This window comes from Nilaparvata lugens, chromosome 9, assembly GCF_014356525.2.
Source record: "Nilaparvata lugens isolate BPH chromosome 9, ASM1435652v1, whole genome shotgun sequence".
Lineage (NCBI taxonomy): Eukaryota > Metazoa > Arthropoda > Insecta > Hemiptera > Delphacidae > Nilaparvata > Nilaparvata lugens.
In genome coordinates, this window is record NC_052512.1 from 18,831,631 (window position 1) to 18,850,504 (window position 18,874).

Sequence of the window (18,874 nt, forward strand, 5' to 3'; positions counted from 1 at the left end):
AGCGGGAGTTTTGACAACCCACAAAACTCATTTTTCATTTCAAGAAATAATATCAAAAAGGTGCATAGGACCTTACTTTTTTGTTCAGCTTGCCAAAATACCCCTCATTTCAATAATAAAATTTTCGACTGATTACAGTGAGTCAATCATTCTATCAAGGCTTGAATAATTTTGAAATTTTAATTGAATAAAAATGGTAGTGAATATTATCATGTAGATATCAACACCTTTATTTAAAGACATATTAACTGCATGCGTTTTCATATTGCCGATACAGCATTACCTATTAAAACAATTCAAACGTGTCAAAACTGTAGACGTTTATTTAGCAGTCTCAAAAAACTGTTCTAGCTGAAAAATTAATAATACCTACATGCCACGTGTAGGCTTATACATTGCATCAGGAAAACGAAGTTCAAAACTATGGTTTTCCTGAAAATATGTTTTTGAGATAATTTCTTTGATGCAGCTGTTTCACATTCACCATTATAAATTATACAGAGTTTGTGAAAATAAAAATATTTATTGATTACCAAAACAATACTATTGTTATATTAATGATAATAATCAATTATTAAAACAATACTTTTATTATATCAATAATAATAATATTATTAAACATATTTATCAATTATCAGAACAATATTATTGAGGTTGAGTGGAATCAGGTAGAAAGCAATAAAACAGATGTTCTTTTTTGAATTTCTATTATATTATTTTGTTATTTCCAATGATTACAACATATGTTAGAATATCACATGTCAATAAATAAATTATCTCATTTCCATATGGCACTCACCTTACCATGTTCATAACCTTACTTAATATGATCCTTTTTCATCCTTTGAAACCCTTAGAGGCAAAAATCCGTTCTTAGTGCGCGTCTAGTATGTTTGAAGAATATTTGTGCAAAATTTCAAGTCTGTAGGACAATTAGTTTGAGCTGTAGTGTGATTTTACATCGAAATTTTCGAAAAATGCCCTCTCCTGGACCCCCCTGTGCTCCTGATCGAAATTTTTCTGCATAGATCTAATTTTTTTTCGTAGCTGAACATAAAAGTTCCTCATGACTTTGCTGTGCAATGAGCGGTTGAAAAGTACAAGATTTTGGGGGAGCCCCAGTTCCCTCAGGGGGGCAAATTTCTGAAAATCCTTTCTTAGTGGATGTTTTCAGGCTACCATAAACAATCGTGCAAAATTTCGAGTTTTTAGGCTCAGTAGTTTGGGCTGTGGTGTGATTTCAGTCTGTCTGGGCTTAGTCTTTTATAAGTATAGAGATTAGATGAAACATTTCAAAAAACCTTATTTGCAGATGTTTTGATTCAGGTGTTTTTCATCTAGGACTTTTTATCTCAAGAACGAAATATTGTATCGATCTGAAATTTGGCATGAATATTAATTGATGCTATAAAGACTCAACTTTTAGAAATGGAATTAAACATTTCATATGTAAATTTCCAAAATGGCGGCAATTTTACATTTTTTATTGCAGTTTTCACGAAAACCGTTCACTTTACAGAAATTTACAAGAGACAAAAAAGTTGAAAAATTTTATCAAGATTTCACAGATACCTCATTTATCAAGATTGGTTGAAGAATAACAGAGAAATTGATTATTGTCGTACTGCATGCATGATCATGAACAAACAAGATCATCTGAAAACATTGTAAAATCAGCTGGATGGCCATATGGAGCCATACCAAATTTCAAAGCTACATCTTGAATACAATTGGAATTGGTAATTAAATGTTGATGTTTAAATTGAGAAAAGTGGTCATGCATGCAATACGAAAAGAATCAATTTCTCTGTTATTCTCCGACCAAGCTTCATAAAATAAGGGATCCTTGAAATTTTGATAAAATTTTCTAATTTTTTTGTCTCTTGTAAATTTTCTGTAAAGTGAACGGTTATCGTGAAAATTGCCATCAAAAATTTAAAATGGCCATCATTTTGAAAATCCAGATCGAATTTATTTCATTTTTTTTCAAAGTTGAGATTTTATAGCATAAATATTCATGCAGAATTTCAGATCAATACATCATTTCGTTCTCGAGATGAAAATTCCTAAGTGAAAAAAACAAAATGGCAGCTATAAGGATAACCGCTGAGTTTTGGACACTTAAAATACGACATTATTAATTTTGTAGTCTCCTATCATCCAGGAACAATACCCTGAAATGCTCGACACTACTTCTGAAACACTCTGTATATACGTTGACGCGCCTTGTTTCAAAGTCATGAAAGCCAAATCGGACATTAACTGACAAAACAGAGAAACAGACAAAACCCGATCGATTCCAAACTTCTCAGATTCGCTCCGGCCAACTATGAAGTTATATGGATTCACATACAGAGTGAGTCATATGTATGGGAACCCTTCAATAAATTGGAAACTGTTGTAGATATAATACTGTAACTTTCAGGATAATATTAGTCGAGTACTCTACCTTTTGACGTACAACTGAATTTCAACTCCTCATAAGGGGGTGACTTGAGGGTTGTAATGACGGCTGATAAAAATGTATCAATTTTTCTTTAAAAACTCAAACTTCAATCGGTCGCCATTTTGAATAAAAGTATTCTTATTGATGTCATCTTTCTAGTTCTGAGAAGGCCTTTGAAACGATGTATCACACAATGAGTGTTCACGTTGAAAATAGTTACAACCCCTCATTTCTTTGAAAACTAAAACTTCTGGATACAAGTATCATAGAACATTTTTGTCGATGCCATCTTTCTTGTTTCAAAAAGGCATTTAAAATGATGTACCACACAATGGGTGTTTACATTTGAAATATTCGAGTTACAACCCCTAAGTCACCCCCTTCTGATGGGTTGAAATTCATTTGTACGTCAAAAGGTAGAATATTTGACTAATAACTCATCTTAAAAGCTACAGTATCCAATTTATTGAAGGTTTCCCATATATATGACTCACTCTGTAGAATAATTACAAGTTGCAAGTCTTCGAAATCAGTACAATAGTTCATGAGAGAGTTCCCCAGACCGGGGGGCTCACTAGTATGAGCTTTGATAGTAATAATTCCAGATAAGGCTAATGATTCTCTGTTCTATCACTATCCTTAACCGGAACTAAGGTTCCGGAGCACGGAGTTGAATCCCGGAAGTTAACCAGGTTGAACAGTGCCCAATTTGTGGCCTCTACCTCTTACTAAGAACAATAGGAATATCATTATCTGAATAGTTCAGAAATTGAGCAGACTCAAAATGAGCACTGAAAATGCAGAACAGTCTCGCAATTCTCAACTCGAGCCTTTCCGGTTTAGTGTGAGCCTGGATTATACTCAGATTAAAACTGCTTTGCAATTGAAACTTGTTTGGCCACAATGGTATAGTGAGAATATGTTATGAAAAAGTCAGTAAAAATGATAAAACGGCTGAGATTTCAAGATTCTGTTCATTTTCAGAATTACTCGTAGTTCTGTGAACAGTAGACCTCGTGCAGTTAAAAACCGAAGCCTCCTCTGTCCATACTGTCCATCAGAGTGAATTATGTCGTGTCCTGACGTGTCGGCGAGATATTGGTGTATAAAAACTAATGGCTGTTTGGGTTGTTGTATCGGAATAATTATTAATATTAATCATAATTATTAGCATCACAATGCTAATAATTTGTTGTAAACAACTATGCTACTATCATCAAAAGCTTACCGAGTTGAAAGGAGAGAAAAGTCGGGAGAAAATAATAAGCTACTTCGAGTTATCAATATTGCATGCTTCATTGCTTGCAATTCATAGTTCTCACAACAGCCGAATTTTCAACAAGATACATTGAGATATTAATTTCATGCGTCATCGCATGCAATTAATAATCCACTCGACAGCTGATTTATGATGAATAACTCTAAAGTCTGATTTTTACGGTATTATTGGTGTTCTAAGAAGACTCCTTTTCCTTTAGTATTATCCTCAAAATTCAAAATTTCGAAAAAACCTTAAAAACGTATACAGTTGACGCGAAATTCAAAAAGGAACATGCCAGTCAAATTTCATGGAAATCTATTGCTGCGTTTCACTGTGAATGAGGAACATAAACATATACACATATTAACAAAAATATAAACATAAAGATAAATTAATACGAAACCGTCGACTTCAATCCTCACTTCGTTCGGTCATTAACTCAAAATTTTTCAATCTGAATTATCTCAAAAGTTGAAGGTTTATCTAGATTCATATTTATTTGATCACAAATGATATTTAATATATTTTTATTTACTTAATACATTCTGAACGATTATAGCATTCTGTTATTAGAAATCCCAACCCCTCATCAACCCTTTTACATTATTGAAACATAATTAGGCAGGTGATATCGTGATGCCGAGATGAACTGAAACCCAGAAGCACTGAGACCCTCCCATGAGTAATGGATATGGTGCCCATCAGGCTTAGTGGACTTCATAATGGGTCTAGTCAGGTGTGTGTTATGGTCACCTTCCATCTTACTCCAATTTCCTCTATTCATCTCTCTCACACACACTCATCCTTAATCTGTTTGTCCTCATTCTCTACTCCATTCTACCTCATTACTTACCCCTTTACTCCATGCCAAAAAGCTTAATAGAAGCACAATGAAGCTTAATGTATTCTTTGCCGTTTTTCTCTCACCATTAATTCACACCAGAGCTGTCTGATGAAATAATTGAATTACATTGAATCTTTTCAAGTTGCTCAACGCTCCCACATACAGTATTAGTATTAGTCACTGTCTAAAGCCGGTATAGATCTGATTACAGTAACTATATTACCCACAGTATGGCCATTGACTGTCACGCTTCTGATTGGTTAGCCCGGTCACATGGTACAAATCCGCCATAAGATTCCAAACAAACTTTTAAGTCCTATCTTATAGCATTAGAAATTTGAAACTTATCACTTCTTTTACTGATTGTAAACATATTTTGAACTCACGATGAGTTTGATATATCATTTTTGAAGGGAAATTGATCAGACTTAAATATAGGCAATAAAGAAAATTTTAAAAACACTAATAAAGCTTGAAACATTAATTTTCCTTCCTTCGGACTCATCGCAGACCACTTCTAGAGCTTCCACGGACAACTTATTGGGAACCAGTGATCTAGATAAATATGCAGAAACATAAATTTCAATTTTATTGTATTTCCTCATCCAATTTATTGGATCGAACTTCAAATAATTCAATTTCAAAATACTTTTTACGGCTCAATTAAAAATAAAATTTTATGAAGTTTTTAACTGTGATTAAGTGCTGATTAAGTAAATCTTGACTTCTATTATTGATTCTCTTCAGTACTGAGTACCCTACCCATAACATGTTCAATAATTGGTCAATAGTTATTGATATGGATTTAGAGTTGCATTACCACGAGCTTAAGATTTGAAATATCACTAAATGTTAATAATAATGGTTATGTAATAATAATGGTATAATAATTGGTTATGTGTTTTCTTTTTCAATTGCTTACATGTTAATTAAAATCATTAAGTAGAACTATTGGCTTTTCCACAGTTTATATCCAATGTTGTGTTCACAATATCTTCGTCAGACTTATTGGCTGTCAACTAATAAAACAAAATATTTGAATGTTATGGAATCTATTGTGATGGGAATTCCATCATTTTTCTACAAATAGATATGAGAACTTCATTATTTTTTGTCAATGGAACAACATTTATTACAATATCATGACATATATCAAAATTTTTTTGGAGATTCAGCTTTCAGGTTATGTTACCTACCTTTCATTTTTACTCGCTATTATCTAAAAATCACTATTTCAAGTTCCAAAACTATATTGGGAATATAGAAAAAGCATTAAAGAAATTATTATCAAAGTTGATAATCACAAAAATATGCTTTAATAAGTAAAATAAGCAAGCGATTTTACTCCTATAAGCTCCATTGTAAAATTCAAATATTTGGAATCTTCATGGCGGCGGCGGGAAAAAAAATTCCAATGGCCATACTGTGGGTAATATAGTTACTGTAGATCTGATGAGACTGTTCCAATTGCAAAGTGACGGCTGAGTCTGAAAAATTAGAACTTAATATCGGGGCACCGAGCTTCGCTCGCTATTTTTATTCATTGATGAACAGAACATAATTCTCTAAAATGATCGTGTTTATATTCCACAGCTGGCTATACGCCATTCTATGAATTCCGGGGATGCGATATTTTGATTTTTCACATACTCACTTTTTTACTATCCTCAGCTGTTTCAGCCAGGGATGAATTATCCTCTTAATGTCGTTAAGCGAGTTATCCAAGGATGAGACCAAGAGCAATCGAATCTTTATATCAGGGGTTTCCAACTTTTTCATCCAAGGGCCACATTGTTAATTCTTGGGAGGCTTAGAGGGCCAATAACAAGGATGTACGTGGAATCTGACTTGTGGGGACACACACGACACGGGGGATTAGGGGGGTGTAAAATTATTATATTTCCATTAAAATAATATGAGGAGTTTCAAGTAGGTTTAATTAAAACACAGAAAGAAACAAACCAATTCATTTCATTCCAATACAAAGTCCAATTTATTGAGTGTAAAAAGGTCATAAGAAAACTTGACAATGCATGAATTTAGCAAGTTGAACAAAATGATAATAACTTTTTTAATAGTAATAAGACAACTTGACAATACACGAATTCACAGAAAGTTACCAAGCTAAAAAGAGAATACTCATTTTTAGTGAGAAGATTGCATTTCTTTTCCACTCAGAATGTCCACCCATTTAGGATCAAACTTTGTGGTTCCGATCATTAAAATTGTTTTCAAATGTTCATCTGACAAGGAAGATCTGTATTTGGATTTAACAAACTTCATTTTTGAAAATGTCTGCTCACACTTGTAGGTAGATCCAAGAAGAGAAAACATAGCTTGAGCATGGTTTTTTATGTTTTCAGAGTCTTTTTCTGGGAGAGACATGTACAGTCCGTGCAGACCATTAGCTAATATCTCGCAATGGTTGATCGCTGCTTGTTTACAGCTTATTAACTAGATATAAAAATGACCAGATATATAAATACAGAAATTGCTCGCTTAATATAATAGGATGACCGCTGAGTCTGAAAAATTAGAGCTTATGAGAAGAATAATTTTATCAATGAACCAGATCGTCTTTCAACAATGTCAAATCAATCATCAATCGACAAAATATCTCATCCTAATCATGAGAATTCATTATTAAATTATAGAAAAACATAATTTCTGACTTGATAAAATATAATTGAGATCAGCAAACTCATTAAGTTTGCATTTGAATAATAACATTTACTCGAATTTTGAGCTTATTTTTAATATAAGGAGAAAATGTTACTGGACATTATTGCAGAAATTCCCATGCTCAATCTTTTCCACTTGAAAACTTTCGTTTGAATTGTGTCTGAAGCCAGATAATTGGAAATCTAAAATCAAACTCTGCATGGATAAGTTGGAGCTCCTGGAATTTGTACAGATATGGGACTTGCGGTAGTTGATAGAGCTGATTAATGACCATTTTGGGTATGAATTTTATTGAAATCTTCGTAGCCGTTTTTGTGAAAATCACGAAAAACCCTGTTTTTGGCATTATTTTCGCAATTTTAGCCGCCATATTTAATTACATTTAATCGGAATTGTTCGTGTCGGATCCTTATAGTGTAAGGACCTTGAGCTCCAAATATCAAGTCATCCCGTTAATTATTGGCAGATGAGATATCGTGTAGCCTACACAGACATACATACACTCATACACACACACCTTAATTTTTTCCGGGAAGCAATACTTTTCTTACCTATGGTAATAGGGCAAGGAAAGTAAAAAATATAATCATGAAGAGAAATGCAATACCGTCGACTTGAGTGTTAGATCTCACTTCGCTCGGTCAATTATATAGTGATATCGGAGTATGGGAGAAATTCCTTTTCCATTCATATCCCTACAGAGACACACTTACTTTATGCTAACACAGTAGACACACTGGGATGTTGAACACCCCAATTTAATTTTGCATGCTTCTTTGAAAAATGTAGAGAAAAAAGTACTCAGTCCGTACTTCATCATTTCTCAATCATTTTTGTTCCAAGTGCATACAGAAATCGAAAGTAAGGCACTGCTTATCCATATTTATACTAATTTTAGAAGTACGAATGTTCCGCTGAGCTCCTAATCTGGTTTAAAGGAGTAACTTGATCATTGCCAATGAAAACTTCATCAAAAACTCACGTCTCCTAATTTTATTGTTCTGAACCTCAAGTTGTAGAGAATCATGGCATTTATTCCAATTTCAAAATTTCAAAAAACCTTGTGTATATATCGATGCGCGGTTAAAGAAATGAATATTCCTGCCAAATCTCATACAATTCTATCAACGCGTATGGCCGTAAATGCGTTAAGAACATTGAAATGCAATTTTTTATTCCTTTTCACAAAACATACAGACAGACGAAAGGAAATCCAAGTTGAAACATAGACCTCACTGCGTTCGTTTAATTATTTCTTGTGAAAAGATTTCATAGAAAAACTTATGAGGCAAGAGCTGATGATAAAAAATTCTTCAAAAGTATAATATGAGAGTTGCTGAGTAACTGTTAGGGCACTTAGTTTCAAGAACAGTCTTACAACTCCTCCGTATAATAGCTCTCATCCATCATCCCAGACTACACCATACATTTATAGTCAAAGTTCAGTATATACATATCTTAGGCCACTGAACATTTACCATATTCTATACCGAATATATACTGTATATGTTCACCATTGTATACTTATACTGGTCCACTGCATGTTCGTTTAATATCAGTGTAATTATAATATAATTATATATATATATATATATATATATATATATATATATATTGTATATATTATGTACAGTATCATATGCTCTTATGATATATATCATTGAAGCTCCTTGTCATGGGAGAGACACATTTGTGAACCCTTCAGCCTTTGTGAAGCCCGCTTATATATTCTACATCACAAACAAGAGCGGTTTCTTGAATCTAGCTGTGATTTGATCAAATGAAAAGAGTAAATAATATCGTTTTTTGTGTTTCAAGTGTGGAATTCTCTTTAAATTTTGTCTTTTTCTTCCTCTGATCATAAGTTCATAGTGATTAATCTTCTGCAGTATATTTCATTCAACAATATTAATAACTATTATCAAACCAATATCCAAATGAAATGCTGTAAATCACCCGGAAAACTTCTGCTACTGCAAATATTGACAACAGGGTAAACAGCTATAGTGAGGTCCACGTTATTATGGCAGGGTTTGATCAGCAATGGTATTGTTATCCTTGTTTATCATTCAACAAAGCGGATAGCGCTATCTCTTCCTCGCTTTGCCCAATTGCCAGATTGTTTTTTTAACAATGTAGAAATATGATAAATTAAGAAAATATTTAATCTTGATTATGAAAATCAATTATGAAATAATTGAAAAGTATAGTTTCTTGCTTGATAAAATAAGAATGATTATTTTAAACGAGAATGAACAGTTAGTATCACATCAATGATCCGGTAACAGTTGCTCTCTATAGAAGGTATTGACAGAGTATCGGCAACATTGTTCTCCTATCTTTCTTCACTGCCATTATAACGTGGACCTCACTATAGATGGGAATTCGATGAGCGCTACTATTCAAGATTATTTGTCAGCCCGGGAATTCCAGGAATTTGTCATCGAATTTCCATCCAGCTGTTCACCCTGTTGTCAAAATTTGCAGTAGCAGAAGTCTTCGAGGTGATTTACAGCATTTATTTGAATTCTCGTTTGATGATATTTAATTATTTTATAAGCATTTGGATAATAAATTGCAATATCTCAGTAATTTCCATCTGCAATCCATCATTCGAAAAGATATTTTGACTATTGATTCCAAATGATCTGAAAGTTTATTATGATATAGCCTTTCGACCTTCATAGCCACTACATAGCCAGTCAAAAATTTGACAACGCTGCCAAGCTAGAGAAGGATGGAGCTATCTGCTTTGTCTGATGAGAGACAAGGATAACAAACCAATCAGGTGCTGACTTTATAACGAAAATCTCACTCTAAAAGTTTCAGCCGAAGCACGTAGCGTCCGTCTCAGTGGAGGATCACCTGTTGTTGTTGTTGTTTTTCTTGTTGTTTCCAGTGATGTACTTCCATCATTAACTTTCCCGGCTTTTCTCGTTGATTCAGATGAAAAACTCACCCTCGACTCTCTGGAAAAACTCCTTTTTCACCAGGATGAGCTTTCACGAGATACTTTGAAATTTGACTTTTAATTAACCTGAGAGCTACCAAGCGCCATGGGTGAAGGTGGGATGGGAAGACAGAAAGAGAGTGAGTGAGTGAGTAGAGAAGAAAGAGAGAGAGAGAGAGAGTGAGCGAAGAAGAAAGAGAGAGAAAGTGAGTGAAGAAGAAAGAGAGAGAGGAAGAGACAGATTAGATTAGATATTTTTTATTCACATAATATGTTACAATATCTACTGGCTTATACACTCATTCACACAAAATGACAGCGTTGCTAAGTATTCAACTAATTTGTGAAAAGTATTTATTTATTTATTCATGAAGAATTAATCAATGAGAATGAAGATTCAATGCAATTTGAATAACGATTCTATAATATTGTTATGTAACTTCATACATCAGCGTTGTTTCAACAAATATATGATTGTCGATTCTCTGCTTATAATAAATTAGTATTGGGGCACCGAGCTTCGCTCGTTATTTTTATTTATTGATAAACAGAACACAATTTATTCTCTTACATGATCGTGTTCATATATTTCACAGCTGGCTGTATGTCATCTTATGAATTTCGGGGATGCGATAATTTTGATTTTTCACATACTCGCTCACTCACTTTTTTACTATCCACAGCTATTTCAGAGCCAAGGATGAATTATCCTTTCAATGTCGTTCAACGAGTTTTACCAAGGATGAGACCTAGTGCAATTTCTTATCTATATCATAAACCTACTATGTTCCAAATTTCGTGAAAATCGTTAGAGCCGATTTCGAGATACGTTGAACATAAATAACCAGATATAAATATAAATGAATAACCAGATATAAAATACAGAAATTGCTTGCTTAATTTAATAGAATTATCCTTTCCATCAACACACCTCTTCACCGGCTTCTCCAGACATCTGTTCAATGCATGCAATCATTGCTTGCAATCCAGTCATCTGTTCAATGCATGCAATCATTGCTTGCAATCCAGTCATCTGTTCAATGCATGCAATCATTGCTTGCAATCCAGTCATCTGTTCAATGCATGCAATCATTGCTTGCAATCCAGTCATCTGTTCAATGCATGCAATCATTGCTTGCAATCCAGTCATCTGTTCAATGCATGCAATCATTGCTTGCAATCCAGTCATCTGTTCAATGCATGCAATCATTGCTTGCAATCCAGTCATCTGTTCAATGCATGCAATCATTGCTTGCAATCCAGTCATCTGTTCAATGCATGCAATCATTGCTTGCAATCCAGTCATCTGTTCAATGCATGCAATCATTGCTTGCAATCCAGTCATCTGTTCAATGCATGCAATCATTGTTTGCAATCACTTGTCAGCTGGTTGATTATGAATAATTCTATTGTCTGATTAACTAGTAGCTCTGTGAACAGTAGTCCTCACGCAGTTTTCTCATCCACAATCATCTGATGTTACCTGTTTGAAATGTTAGCAAACGTCTTGGCAGTTATTCTATTCTATTCTATTCTATTCTATTCTATTCTATTCTATTCTATTCTATTCTATTCTATTCTATTCTATTCTATTCTATTCTATTCTATTCTATTCTATTCTATTCTATTCTATTCCATTCCATTCCATTCCATTCCATTCCATTCCATTCCATTCCATTCTATTCTATTCCATTCCATTCCATTCCATTCCATTCCATTCCATTCCATTCCATTCTATTCTATTCTATTCTATTCTATTCTATTCTATTCTATCTATCTATTCTATTCTATTCTATTCTATTCTATTCTATTCTATTCTATTCTATTCTATTCTATTCTATTCTATTCTATTCTATTCTATTCTATTCTATCTATTCTATTCTATTCTATTCTATTCTATTCTATTCTATTCTATTCTATTCTATCTATTCTATTCTATTCTATTCTATTCTATTCTTTCTATTCTATTCTATTCTATTCTATTCTATTCTATTCATTCTATTCTATTCTATCTATTCTATTCTATTCTATTCTATTCTATTCTATTCTATTCTATTCTATTCTATTCTATTCTATTCTATCTTTCTATTCTATTCTATTCTATTCTATTCTATTCTATTCTATTCTATTCTATTCTATTCTTTCTATTCTATTCTATTCTAATTCTATTCTATTCTATCTATTCTATTCTATTCTATTATTCTATTCTATTCTATTCTATTCTATTCTATTCTATTCTATTCTATCTATTCTATTCTATCTATTCTATTCTATTCTATTCTATTCTATCTATTCTATTCTATTCTATTCTATTCTATCTATTCTATTCTATTCTATTCTATTCTATTCTATTCTATTCTATTCTATTCTATTCTATTCTATTCTATTCTATTCTATTCTATTCTATTCTATTCTATTCTATTCTATTCTATTCTATTCTATTCTATTCTATTCTATTCTATTCTATTCTATTCTATTCTATTCTATTCTATTCTATTCTATTCTTTTATTCTATTCTATTCTATTCTATTCTATTCTATTCTATTCTATTCTTGTGTCTCCAGTTCTTGCCCCAGACTGGATTCTTGAACAGCCTATAACCAACCCGCCATGGGACAAACCACCTAGCAAATGATTCACCATTTTTCAAATTGTTTCAATTATTGATATAATTGTGTGTGTATGTGTGTGTGTGTGTGTGTGTGTGTGTGTTAAGTTAAAACAATGATATGAAGGCTATGATATTTTCTCTTGAGAAATGTGAGTTTCCTACTGATTCAACCTTAGTGCACCGTAGTTCATATAATTGAGGTTTGCCACAAGAACATTCATTTTTCACTTCTACCTAATATACTTCCACTCTACTTATTCATCATACAATGGAACTGCATCAAGAAGCAACGCTCCAGCAGTATATGACACGTCAAATTGTAATCAATTACTACTAGTATCCTCCATCAATCAAACACAACAGATTACACATAACAGACATCAAACAAAAATTAACTGACAAGTAAGTCTGCTTATATTTTGTTCAACTTAAGTGGTCCAACTGGACCTTTAAGATAATCATGTAAACCAAATAGTTGCTGCACTCAAGAAACCATTCTGCACTCGCCTACGTCTCGTGCGTAAACGTTTCTTTCGGTGCAGCAAAGTGTCACTTTGTGCCCTAGTTGCACAAATTGCCATTTCATTGATAAGATATTAATTTTTCAAAATTAATTAGATAAAATATTATATTTCTACATTAACAATGTAGCAACCTTGCGGAGCTAGAGAAGGATACTGTAGCGTTATCTGCTTTGTTGAGTAATAGACAAGGATAGTTAATAAAAAACTACCTTTAAAACAAGGACTACACTACAGAAGTTATACTCACCGTGAACCTCGAGGCACCCGATCTGGTTCTTCATGACTTTGGTGTTGATCTGACACATGTAGCAGCCTATGTCCTTCTCTGTCACTCCCTTGATGTGCAGCTTCCACTGGTTTTGGTTGTCGTAGGTTGTCAGAAATCGGGAGCTTGGCGTCACCACTTGAGTATGAAGGCTGAGAATCGTCTGATCTGACAACCTCACCCATCCCAGCTGAAAAATAAATAGAATAATCCTATAATATTAAGCGAGCAATTTCTGTATATAAATATATATTTAGATAGTTATGTGGTTATCTGATTATCAGGTTATGTGGTTATATGGGTATATACATATTTATGTTCAACGGATCTCGAAAAAAGCTCTAACGATTTTCACGAAATTTGAAACATAGTAGGTTTATGATAATAATTATGAAGATTTGATTGCACTAGGTATCAACCCAAGGATAAATCGCTGAAGGACATAAAAGGATAAATACGTCCTTGGAAAAACAGTCGATTCCGTAATGAAAGAGTGTGAGCGAATGCATGTGTGTGTGTGTGTGTGTGGTGTGTGTGTGTGTGTGTGTGTGTGTGTGTGTGTGTGGTGTGTGTGTGGTGTGTGTGGTGTGTGTGTGTGTGTGTGTGTGTGTGTGTGTGTGTGTGTGGTGGTGTGTGTGTGTGTGTGTGTGTGTGTGTGGTGTGTGTGGTGTGTGTGTGTGTGTGGTGTGTGTGTGGTGTGTGGTGTGTGTGTGTGTATGAGTGTATGTGCGTCTGTGTACATGATATCTCATCTACCAATCAACGGAATGACTTGAAATTGGGAACTTAAGGTAAACTATAAGGATCCGACACGAACAATTTCAATCAAATGCAATTCAAGATGGCGGCTAAAATGGCGAAAATGTTGTCTGTTGTCAAAAACGGGGTTTTTCGCGATTTTCTCGAAAATGGCTCCAACGATTTTGATTAAATTAATACCTAAAATAGTCATTGATAAGTTATATCAAATGCCACAAGTCCCATATCTGTAAAAATTTCAGGAACTCCGCCCCATATATGAAAAGGTTTGATTTTAGATTTCCAATTATCAGGTCTCAGATATGATTAAAATGAAGTGAGTGAAGAAGATTGAGCATGAAAATCTCTTCAATTAATGTCCAGTAACATTTTCACCTAAAATCGAAAATAAGCTTGAAATTTGAGAAAATGTGATTATTCAATTGCAAACTGTTGGCAATTGTTGATTCTATTAAATCATTCACTATGAAGAGATAGCAGATCTCGTGTGTATCCAGCGTTATTGTCCTGTTACCAGCTGGCTCAGATCTTTGAATAGTGAACTAGTATGCGCGGGAACACTAGCGTCAGGTGATCAATTTTCATAACGACAAGGAAAGTTGTGTGAGTGCGCCACACAAGAGATTTTTTTTAGAAAACATGTTTACTTCAGAAAGTCTAAAATAGTAACTAGATGCTGTTAGTGTAGAATAGTACATAGTATATCAACAAAATATTGTAGCAAACATAGTATATTATTCTAGATCAAATTCATAGTATATCTATTTGTGATTGATGATGTGTTTGTTTTTTGAAGGGTGAATGAATTGATATTTTTATAAGTGATAGTAGCTTAACCTAGATTTTGATTTGGACTGTAGTATAATTTGAAAAAGGACAGTTTTGGGCATAAGCCTGTTATGCCTCCTTCTATAACTGTGAAAAATAATTGTACGACTGAGAAAATGAATAAATAAATATAAACTATAAATTCAATCTTCCGTTACAAATTGTCTATGCTTTCACACCCTAGAGCAAAGCTTGGTCTCCCATTATTAAAAATAACGAGCGAAGCTCGGTGCCCCGATATTTATTAATTAGTTATTGAATAATAACTGTAGTCGGGTCCAAGTTATGGAGGTAGTTTTTGATTAATATTGGTGTTGCTATCCTTGTCTATCATTCAACAAATCCATCAGAGTAAATTCTGTCCTGTCCTGTTGTGTCGGTGAGATTTTGGTGTGGAAATGGCTGTTGTGGTTGGTGTATCAAAAATGCTAACATCAAAAGCTAATCTCCTTCAAGACATACTGGCAAAAGGTCAGTTCGAGTTGAAAGCAGAGAAAGGTCGGGAGAAAATACCATGTTACTTTCAGTTATTAATTGCGTGTGTCATTGCATGCAACTAATAATCCACACAACAGTTGATTTTTTACTAGGTTACATTGAGATATTAATTGCATGCATCATTGCTTGCAATGTCTTGAAGGGTTGGCTTTTGATGTTAGCATTTTTGATAGACCAACTCCAACAGCCATTAGTCGTTTTCACAACGATATATCGCCGACATGACAGGACAGGACGGGATTCACTCTGATGGACAGTATGGACAGCTTATAATAATCCACTTCACAGATGATTTGTGATGAATAATTCTATAGACTGAATTGTACGGTAATTTTGGCGTTCGAAGGAGACTCTTTTTCCTCTTGTATTATCCTTAAATTGAAAAAAAACAAAAAAACTTATAAACGTCAACGCGCCTTGTTTCAAAGTACATATATGTCAAATTTCATCCAAATCGGATAATAACTGCGGTACAAAAAACAGACAAAAACCGATCGAGTCGAAACTAAGACTTCATCTTCGTTTCGGTCAAGAACTCGCACTGCCGACTGTAAACTGATTGAGAGGTTCTACCAACTTTGTACGACGAAACAAAATTTTCCTCAATTAGAAATGGAATATCGGGGCACTGGGACTCGCTCGTTATTTTTATTTATTTATAAACAGAACACAATTCTCCAAAATGATCGTGTTTATATTTCACAGCTGGCCATACGTCAGCTTATGAATTTCAGGGATGCGATATTCAGATTTTCCACAGAATCACTCGCTCACTCTTCACTATCCACAGACGACGAAAGTCTCAGCTGTTTCAGCCAAGGATGAATTATCCTTTTAATGTCGTTCAGCGAGTTTTCCCAAGGATGAGACCTAGTGCAATCGAATTTTCATATCATAAACATACTATGTTCCAAATTTCGTGAAAACCGTTAGAGCCGTTTTCGAGATCAGTGTTGAACAAAAATAACCAGATATAAAAATACATAAATTGCTCGCTTTATATAATAGGATTACCACACACTTGAAAAAGGACTAAAAAATCTATCTATGATGATTCATACAAGCTTAGCCAAAAATCTAGATTTCCCATTATTGATACAGAATGCTAGAGACAGGCTAACATTGTTGCATTTTGCAGCGAGATTGATAAATGGCTTGGGGAAACAGCAACCACAACCACACATATAAAGCTGGAGAACCGACCATTTGATGAATGAGATTACAACTTCTTCTCTCACAAACACAGTATCTCTCTCACTCACTCTCTCTCTCACTCCCTCTCACACCACACAGCACACACTCTATCTATCACTCCTTCTCTCTCACACCCTCGCTAGCTCTCTCTCTGACACTCCTTCATTCTCTCTCACACCCTATCTCTTTCTATTGCTCTCAGTCGCTCTCTCTCGATCCCTCAACCAGCCATATTGATGCAGAAGTATTTCAAATACTTCGTCGTCCGCGTATATATTTGTAAAGGCATTTAGAAGATTATCACACACACGTAAGTGTGTGAGTGTGTAAAGTATGTGGAAGCTTTCTATCCACTCAACACAATGTCAGGTTTTTGTGTTTGCAAAAGCATTTACAGTAATGCATGTATGGATGTGTATGTTGGCCAGTGGAGAAAGGATAAGTTATATACATGATGATGTATAGAGACCTGTAAAACAGGTTTTTCTCTATATAGATAGAAATAGATAGACAGATGAAGAGTGAGAGAGTGTGAGAGAGAGAGCGAGTGGGAGATAGAATGTGTGTGAGAGGGAGAGAGTGCGAGAGAGAGTGAGTGAGAGAGATACTGTGTTTGTGAGAGAAGAAGTAGTAATCTCTTTCATCAAACGGTCTGTGTGTGTGAGAGAGAGAGAGATTGAATCAGATTAGATTAGATTACAGTTTCATAACTCATGAAAGTACAATAAAAGTGAAAATTATAAGATAGGAATTAGTAAAGAAGACAATAGAGATGTGGAAAAGAAAAATTTACATTTCGGTTCTCAGGACTCCATACTCTGAGGGGGTTCGGCCGGAATTCTGCTGGAAGAGTCGGGAAACTCGGAAAAACTTGTAAGATTTCGTTGGGCATAGCAGTGAAGCCAGTAGACGGTTTTCCATTTGAGAAGAATCAAAAGTTAAGTATGAAATATAGGAGTAGCTGCATTGAGACGTGCCTCTCCACTTCATACTGAAAATTCAAGAGGTAGAATTGTGCGTAGATACAGTACCTATGTTCACTTACATATGTACATGAATACGTGTAAATATATATCAAGCAATATATGCATATAAAGTGCATTTCCAACACATTCTCTCTCTCAATCTCTCTCGCTGCACTGCACTGTACCTGCTCACATAATTCCTTTTCCATCGTCATGAGAAAAAGAGAAAGAAGACGAAGAAGAAGAAGAGGATGGAGGAGAAGAAGACAGAGGAAAAGAGAGAGGAGCAGGGAAGGAAGAAGATGACAGGTTGAGAACAAGAAGAAAACCGGGAAAAAAATGAGAAGAGAGAGAAGAAGACAGGAGAACAAGGAGAGGGTGAAGGAGAAGAAGACAGGAGAAAACGAAAAAGGGGAAGGAGAGGTTGAAGAAGAAGAAGAAGATGAGGGTGGAGGAGGAGAAGACAGGGGAAAAAGAAAAAGGAGAAGAGGATAGAGGAGAGGACGGGAGAAGAACAAGAAGAGGATGGTGGAGAAGAAGACAGGGGGAAAATGTAAAGGAGCAGGTGATGAAGAAGAACACAGGTGAAGAAGAAGAAGAAAAAAAAGAGTAATTTTTTTCAAGTCAGCATGCATTTTTCTTGTGTTTAACACTGGATCACAGTTTAGATTTCCTTTTTTGAGTTCGTTCCAATCTCACCATTCACATTACAATATTCCACCATTTTTCTTCTCTATCATCTCTCCTGCTTCCTCATCATCATCTTCTTCTTCTTCTTCTTCTTCTTCTTATTCTTCTTATCCTCCTTCTCTTTCTCCTTCTTCCTTTTCTTCTCCAACTCCTTCTTCTTCATTCTCACTCCTTCTTCCTCTACATTTTCTCCTTCAATAACTTTATGATTTTTCTTCGACGAACTTTATGGGTTCTAAGAGCCTTTCAGCTTCATTAAAAATAAATTGGTTTGCACTCTGTCGCGAAATTCATTTTGTGTTCAGACTCTGTAAATGAGAAATTCGTAATTTTGAACTATTAAACGGAAATTGGAGA

At 34.4% G+C, this 18,874-nt stretch overlaps 1 protein-coding gene across 2 annotated transcripts in view; it reads right to left on the reverse strand.

The window, feature by feature from the left end:
* The window catches only part of LOC111060911 (lachesin-like), a 328,507-nt gene that overhangs the window by 48,668 nt on the left and 260,965 nt on the right, over positions 1-18,874 (reverse strand). For both annotated transcript variants that reach the window (XM_039435593.1, XM_039435592.1), the window contains one exon: positions 13,566-13,773. In XM_039435593.1, the coding sequence (XP_039291527.1) occupies positions 13,566-13,773 (208 nt within the window). The remainder of the gene's footprint in view (positions 1-13,565; positions 13,774-18,874) is intronic.